We start from the raw sequence: 8,057 nt of genomic DNA, 5'->3' as shown, positions 1-8,057 counted from the left end.
ACTCTAATCCCAAACCTGGGCAGATGGTGCTCATCTAACCCTGTAAGGTCAACCATCTAAGAGAAGGAAACTCTAATCAAACCTACGACCTGAGGACCTCGCTGCCACTGTCCATGCTTGTCAAGGCCTCAGCAGTTGAACCTCTGGTTTAAAGGGTGAGGCCAGTTCTGTGCACTCTGCACTCAACCAGAAAAATCCAATGCACAGACTTGAAGGATACATCCAGTGTCATCAACACGCTTGTAGAAAGCACGGATGAATCCTTCGTGAATCTTCATTCGTGAAGTAAAGCCAAGAAGACAGTTGGCCCTTCCCTTACACGGGGGATCCATTCCACACCCTGCCGCGTAAGGGAAATACCAAGTAAACTGAAGCCCCATTAGAAACAATGGAGCTCATTCCCAGGGCACGCGCCCCTTTGTTTCTTCTGGGGCATGGGAGAAACCCTTCCGGCACGGCTTCCAGTGTATGCGCACCTGCGTATGATGCAGGTGCAGGGTATTTGTGAGCTGCTTTGGGTCTCACACAGAGAGAAAGACAGCATAAAATGCAAAAAATAAATGCATGAAAAGTAAGAAATATACTTCCTGTCTTCATCTAATCAATCAGTCAATCAATTTCGTTTATGGTTTCCCTCTGGTGAACTAATTCTGCTAAGCATAGGCTCACCAACAAATTCCTGATGTTAATTGCAGATACAGTGGTACCCCGGGATACGAATTACCCAGCTTACGAATTTTTCGGGATACGAAAAAATCCCATAGGGATTTATTGTTTCGGCTTACGAAGGTTTTTTCGGGTTACGAAAAAACCTCGGCGCTATTTTCCGCCACCGGAGGGCAGCAGAGAGCTATTTTTCCATTAGCGCCTATGGCAATTCAGGTTACGAAGGTTTTTCGGGTTACGAAATTAGCCGCGGAACGAATTAATTTCGTAACCCGAGGTACCACTGTAATTTCCTCTTTCAAAAGCTAGAGAAAGGAACATGGGGATCAGCAATCCTGGACTTGATCCTAATCAGTAGATCGATTGCTACAATCAAAATAAGGCCTTTGACAAGGTCTCCCACGATATTCTGGCAAACAAGCTCGTAAAATGTGGACTAGACAAGGCAAGTGTTAGCTGGTTTTGTAATTGGTTGACTGGCCGAACCCAAATGGTGCTCAGCAATGGCTCCTCTAATCTTCTTCCATTCTCACAATCCGTTCTGTATCCCTTCCTCTGAGTCTTGTATTGGCTATCTCTTCTTTCAAGTTCTAATACTATTTCCCCCATTTTAGCCCTCAGTCTTGCTCTTTCTCACTTCTTGCCCTTAATCTGTTTATCTCCTGGCCTCAGAGACATGGAGGGGATACCCCTCACTAACTGTTCCCACGGCTCCCATGTGCTGCAAAGCTGCTTGCAGAAATCTCCTGTGCTCCCACCATGAAAGGGGGGCAGCTTTGGAGGAGAGGGTGAGTCATTGGCAAAGCTAAGAACTTTCTCCAATCCTGGGAGCCCTTGCCATATTAAGTCTTTCTTCATGTTTCCAAGGCAGTAAGAGAAAACGAAGAGAAGAAAAGGACTGGAGTGGCTGTAGTGAAGAAGTTGCAGAGCAACAGCAAACACCTCCTACTGGATCTCCCTCTGAAGCCAGCTCTCTCTATTGAGCCGGCAGACCCTGAGCTAGGGAAGCCTGAGCTAAGAATGACCCTTAACCAGTGCTCTTGGGGTCCTCTGCCATAGCCACCACCAAGGAAGTGGGGAAAGGCAGGAGAGAGGAGAAGAAGGGAAGGCCAACAAAACTCTCAAACCGCTTTTGGAGAAAGGAAAAACTTCGCTGGCTCGAAGAGACACATCCTGCTAGGAGAATAGGCAGGAACAAGACTGGGGCCCAGGGGGGGGGGCTAACTCCTCCCTATATAGGGGGTCGTTTTTTGTTTACTGTCCCTGCTTACAGGAGCGAATAGGAGGAGCTTAACCCGGAATACAGGAGGTTGGGACCCTGTCTGCTGGGAAATCAGTGTATTTGACTGAGATTTGAAACAAAATAGACAGAGCATAGTTTTTACAACACAGAATGATTAGCATCTTAAAATATTATAGAATCATAGAATCTTATATACCTGTTCCATTGAAGGGCAAGCTATGATCTGGAGATCTTCATTACTGTATTCTTCTTTCAAAAGAGCATGCAGCTTCTGGAACACTTGCTGAATATTGTTCTTATGAAGGAAAGAAAATTTTTCCTTAAGCTCCCCTCAAAAACAGCATTCAATCATGAATACATAACTACTAACCTGGCTCTTGACTACATGTTTTACTGCCAACGGGTCTGAAATGTGGCTAACTTAAACTGATTAATTAGATTAAGGTGAAATTGAGCAAAGGAACAGAGAGTGCAGATTAGCACTGCCCCCTCTGTTCTCACTCTCTACATGTGGAGAATTAGAGCAACCTCTTCATGTGATCAGAAACTTTTGAGTCTTCTTTGGATTTCATGGAGAACTTTAAAATGTAGCAGAGACTCCCTTTTCAGCTTCTCATTCTCTAAAACCCCTCTCCTCTTGAGACATATCATTTTCCTCAGAAGGAAAGCAAAAATAGAGAGTATCAGGTTTAAGTGCACCCTTGCTCCTATGTTTAGAAAATGCATACCAATCTTAAGCAAAATATAAATCTTTTGAATCCAAAGAGAATGAATGTAACTGATGAATAAATTAAGTCTGTATTTTAAAATAATACACACACACACACACACGCACACACACCCCATAATATGAACTTATTTCTCAAATGGATAAAGAATGCTACAAAAATGCTTACCCTTACTGGCTTGAACAAAATGAATTCTGTGTCTTTATTGGATAAATACAGGGACATACTCTGTAGAGTTGATGGGAGTTTTGTTTTTATTGTCTTGTATGTTGAAGACACTAAGTCACTGACCTTTGCTGGAAATAAATTTGAAATGAATAATAATGTCAGGGAATCTGAAATTCTGAAGTAAAATTATCAGGCAGTACTTGCCTCTTGCTTGTTTGCCAAGTAAAGACAAGCCAGATTAACCTGATTACTGACTTCATCATAATATACCTTTCTCTTCTAATTATCCAAAACATTGGGAGATAATTTTTCAATGCCATTATCCATAATTACAAAATACTACCTGGCAAAGGTTGGAAAAACAATAAAACAAGAAACACACAAATTAAACCTGTTTAGATTCACAAAGTGGCTGCAACAAGTACTTTTGGACAATAACATAAGAAAAAATGAGTTTATTTGCTGCTGGACAAAAATAAATTCAGTAACATAGCTTGGAAGTAGAGTGCTTGTCAATAACAACCATCTCACAGTGGTGAGATAAGACCTCCTGGGTTAGCAATTTAAAAAGTACTGAGCAGATACTTAGTGAGCAGATAGCCAGTCAAGGAGATCAAACAAAGGAAGAAGATTCACTATATGTTTGTTTTATCAACTGCCTTCAAATTCACTTCAAGTAATGATGACCTTATGAATGAGACATCTTTAATACACCCTGTCCTCAGTTGCTCTACTCCGGTCCTTTCTAATGAATCATATCTTTTCATGATGTGGCCAATTTAATCATCTTGGCTTCCAGGGAGACTTCATTGGATCAATTTGTTTGGTTGTCCACAGTATCTTCAGAACTCTTCTTCAGTACCACATCTCACCACATGCAGCTTAACACATCCTCAAAATATATAATACATCAGCAGCATGGCTCAAAGGAACACCCACTCACTCACCCACCCACCATGCCAAACCACATATCCCACTTCTTAAAAATGTGCTATCATTTTCTGTATCAATCTGCAGCGCTTCCCATTCAGCCTTACTGATTTTCAACTTGACAGTTTTGGTATAGCATTCCAATCTATTAATACTGGCAAAGATCCTTCGTGGGAGATTAACTATGAAGGTGTAGCTACACTCCATCTCTTGATGTGACCCACAAAACATACCTTAAAAGCTAGGCAGCTGTACCAATTGAAGGAGTTCTGAAGCATTGATGAGTGGGTCTCTTTCACTTGGTTGCAGATACCTGGTTTTTGAGTGGGTTTTGGAAGTCATTTGCAGTTGTGGCAATGATGCCATGACTGTAAATGTCAAGTGCAAAATTAATGAGTTTGTGATGTAGTGTACTAATTTGAGCACTGAACTCTAGAGACCAGGGTTCGAATCCCTGCTTGGCCATGGAAACCCACTGGCTGTTCTTGAGTGAGTCACACCCTTTCAACCTCAAAAAAAAAAAAAAAAAAACCCTGCAAAAGCTTCACCTTAAGGTTGCCATAACTCAGGAACAACTTGAGGGCACACAAGAACATCAATAACAGTAACAACAACATACAACATCATAGATACTGAACAGGATGCCAGACATAGTTTTGAATCTTTCTTTCTTTCTTTTCTGTCATGTTATCTGCAAATATGATAAGAATTCCTTCTACGCCAGGGGTAGGCAACCTGCGGCCCGCGGGCCGGATGTGGCCCGGCAAGGCCTTGGCCCCAGCCCGGTCCTGCCGCCGATTGCCGCCGAAGCCTTTGGCCTCTCGCGTGAGGGCGTGGGGCCTTTGGCCTATCAGGAGGAGGTGGGCAAGGGGGAGCAAGTGGCAGGCAAGGGGGGTAATTGTCTATAGAAGCCTCTGAAACATGCATTTATATTAAAAAAAAATTTTAAATCAGCAAAATTTTTGTGTGTCCTCCATTTTAAAAAAAGTGCCCTCCATTTGAAATTTTTGTCCTATATTTGTCCCAGTTTATTTATTTATTTAATTTTTTGAAAAAATTATTTGATTTTTTTTTTTTTGGCTTCAGCCCCCCAGTTGTCTGAGGGACAGCAACCTGGCCCCCGGTTCAAAAAGTTTGCCTACCCCTGTTCTACGCCCTCATCCAGGTCCTTTATACTAATGTTGAACAGAAAAAGTCCTACATAGACATGAAGCACTCCACTGGATATTTACATCCAGGATGACACAGAGCCATTAATGAGCATTTCTTGGGTCTGATTGTTCAGTCAAGTGCAGTATCTTTCAGGCAACTTTTAGCAAACTTTTCAGAGTAACTACTGTAGTAGACTATGTATACTGTAATATTTTACTTAAATCAGGATACATTACACCTCTGCAATTCCCATCATCTAATTCAGTGGTCTCTAACTGTTTTTGAGCTACTGCCCACTTTCCTCTTGAGCAACAACCCAAGTGCCCCCCCCCCCACCAATGTGTATCCCAGGATGAGGAGGATGCCCCCCCATTGCTGCCAGTGCTCCTGCTTTCTTCAGCAGCCAACAGGCCAGCAGCATCTACCACATCGCAGGTCTCCACTGCCTCCTCCTCCGCTTCAGTATCTCATGCAGCAGTGGCCACAGTCCAGGCCTGCTTCTCCCTCTTGCTCACGCCAGCCTTAAAGTAAAAGGAAGGCTGGCTGGCCGGTGGCTCAGTTGCTACTCTCAGGATAACCTGGTACAAACAGAGCAAGCCCAGTGTGTGCAAGAGGCTTCTCACTCACTGCTCAGCCAGCTGCTCGGTTGCTGCTCCCAGGGTGACTGAGTGAAAAGGGACTAGCAACCAAGCAGGATTCTATGATTCTAGGTCTGGTATGACTTATTCTTGATAAATCTGTACTGGATCTTCTACTAAAATCTCAATGAGAATTGAGAAATTACTTGAAAATAGGTCTGGACAACTATTGAGAAGTTAGGTGGGCACACTAATTCCAGTGGAATTTGAAGGCTGCACAGCACCATTAAAAAAGTCTGTACTTTTTGCCCCCAAATGTCCTCATCATGTTTCACCACATTTCTGGCTTTTTCCGGGCATTTTAGCCTGAGCACAGGCCTTTTGCCAAGAGGAGGTGACCTGGAAGTCAATTTCCATGTTACTTTATGTTAGCAAAACAAGGTCTCTTCTATGTATCAAATGACGCCCACAATACACCAAATATACCTCCCAGGTCCATAGAGAACTTTTGCTCAGTATTCTGAGACATATGTTGTGGGAACTCTGAGAAACTCACTTTTTCCTTATCCCTACTTTAAACCTGGTTTGACAATATTGGTTAGTATGGGTGTTAAACTGGTTGCTCTGTATTTTTTCACAATTCATTTTTCCTCCTTCCTTTGAAGATTTGGGAAAAATGTTTCTCCATTTTTAGTCTTCATCAAACATTCTCTAAGAATTCTCAAAGGTTAAGATAGTGGATCAGATAGCAAGCACTATCTAGAATTTTCACTTTACTGATGCAAGCAAATAAATATGTGTTTAAAAGAGGGGCAAGACAACCTATGGCCCTCAACATCCTCTTCAAAGACCCTGGCTAGTGACCAGTTCAGACCACTGGCTAGAGCTGTCCAGTTAGGCAGAGAACAAGACTAGGTTGGGAAAATGGCAGTCCCAGAAAGAGAGAGATAAATCCAAAGGAGGAGGGACATGGGGAAGAGAGACAGAGAGGACAGTTAGAAAAGCATGGTGCTATATAGTCTATTAATTCTCCCCATGACTGATTTTGACCACTGCTCACAGATTATCTTCAACGGCCTGCAGTATGACCAAAGAAAGGTCAACTAGCCTTGGATTTAAAAGTCTACAATGAGAAAACCCATTATCCAGGATCTAGTTAAATGTTGTGGACACATTAAACATTTAAAACTGGCTGTACAAAATACCTGGCTGTGCCCATGGTTGCAGCAAAAGGTTGTACTTTGGACCCCTTTGAGTAGCCATTGTTTTCAAAGCAGAAACCTAAAATAATAAGATTGAAAATAGTGAATATATGGAATGAACCTTAAAATTTATATAATACTTGTGCTATGTTGTGTTTTGAAGCATTCATAGAATCTTTGAATAATAGAGTTATAAAAATGTTGTGTTTTTACTTGGGTGGGACTAGATCAGCTATCTAGTCTAACTCCTGATCATGCATAATAATCTCCTGAAATACATCCATGCAACCTCTGATTAAAGAACCACCATACAAGAACAACCACCAGTTTCCACGTCACCTTCACACTGCTAAACAGCCCTTACAGTTTCTAATGTTTACATGTAATTTTTTTTTCCCAATCTGAATCCACTGATTCATTTCCTAGTCTCTGGAGCAGCAGAAAACAACCTTGCTCCATTCTACATAACATCTCTTCAGATTTTTAAAGATGGCTAACATCATCTTCCATCATCTCTTTTACAAGCTAAACATAGTATGGTCTAAGCCATTCCAATAGGTTTGGCTTTCAGACCTCTACATTTTTGGTCACCCTTGTCTGAACACATTCCTAATTGTCAATCTCCATCTTTGATTTGAGGTGCCCACAGTATTCCAGGTGAGAATAGAACAAAACAGAACAGTGTATTACTTTTATTTCTTTCAATTTAGGCACTTTACATCTGCTGACAGAGCCTAGAATTGCACTGTTGACTCCTTCGTAACTTATGTTCTACTAAAACTCTTTATTGTCAAGTCAGCCTTTTCTGTGCTGAAAGTCATTTTGCTAGTCTTGGCTCGTCTTTCCAATCTGTTAGGATAATTTGGACACCAGATTCTGTACTATGAGGTATTAGCTATTAGATGATTGGTGTTATTAACAAATTTGATAAGCTTGTTCTCTGTTCTGATATCCAAGCTGTTTATAAAGATATAGAACAAAATAGCTGTTTGTGCTCACACTAAAGGCTGGACAGATGAGAGCAGAGGGGACTTAGTGCTTCCAGAACATATTACATTAGGGATGGTTCCTTTTTAAATAAGAGTTAAAGTACAGTACTTAAATTGGCCAGTGGATAAGTTGATTCAGTTTTTTGGGTCAATTTTTACCTAATTTTTTGGGGAATATACATGAATATATACAACAGATCAAGAGAAGTAATAGTACTACTCTATTCTGCTTTGATCAGGTCTCAGCTGGAATACTGTGCCCAGTTCTGGGCACCACAATTAAAAAAAATGTTGACAAGCTGGAACCTGTCCAGAGGAAAGCAACTAAAATGGTGAAACAACTGGAAACCATGCCTTATGAGGACAATGGAATATGCTGCCTCAGAGTACATTGGAGTCTC

The 8,057-nt window shown here is 41.5% G+C and overlaps 1 protein-coding gene across 5 annotated transcripts in view; it reads right to left on the bottom strand.

The window, feature by feature from the left end:
- COG3 (component of oligomeric golgi complex 3) overlaps positions 1-8,057 on the bottom strand; it is an 85,486-nt gene that overhangs the window by 15,219 nt on the left and 62,210 nt on the right. For 4 of the 5 annotated variants that reach the window (XR_006102857.1, XM_042457353.1, XM_042457352.1 and 1 more), the window contains exons 20-22: positions 6,671-6,746; positions 2,806-2,933; positions 2,106-2,204 (exon numbers count right to left, since the gene is read on the bottom strand). Coding sequence is in view for 4 of the 5 variants with exons in the window: in XM_042457353.1 (XP_042313287.1) it covers positions 2,106-2,204; positions 2,806-2,933; positions 6,671-6,746 (303 nt within the window). In the remaining variant the exon portion in view is untranslated. The other variant, XM_042457354.1, reaches the window with a different exon arrangement.

Source organism: Sceloporus undulatus, chromosome 3 (genome assembly GCF_019175285.1).
Source record: "Sceloporus undulatus isolate JIND9_A2432 ecotype Alabama chromosome 3, SceUnd_v1.1, whole genome shotgun sequence".
NCBI lineage: Eukaryota > Metazoa > Chordata > Lepidosauria > Squamata > Phrynosomatidae > Sceloporus > Sceloporus undulatus.
This window is presented reverse-complemented; position numbering and strand designations above follow the sequence as displayed.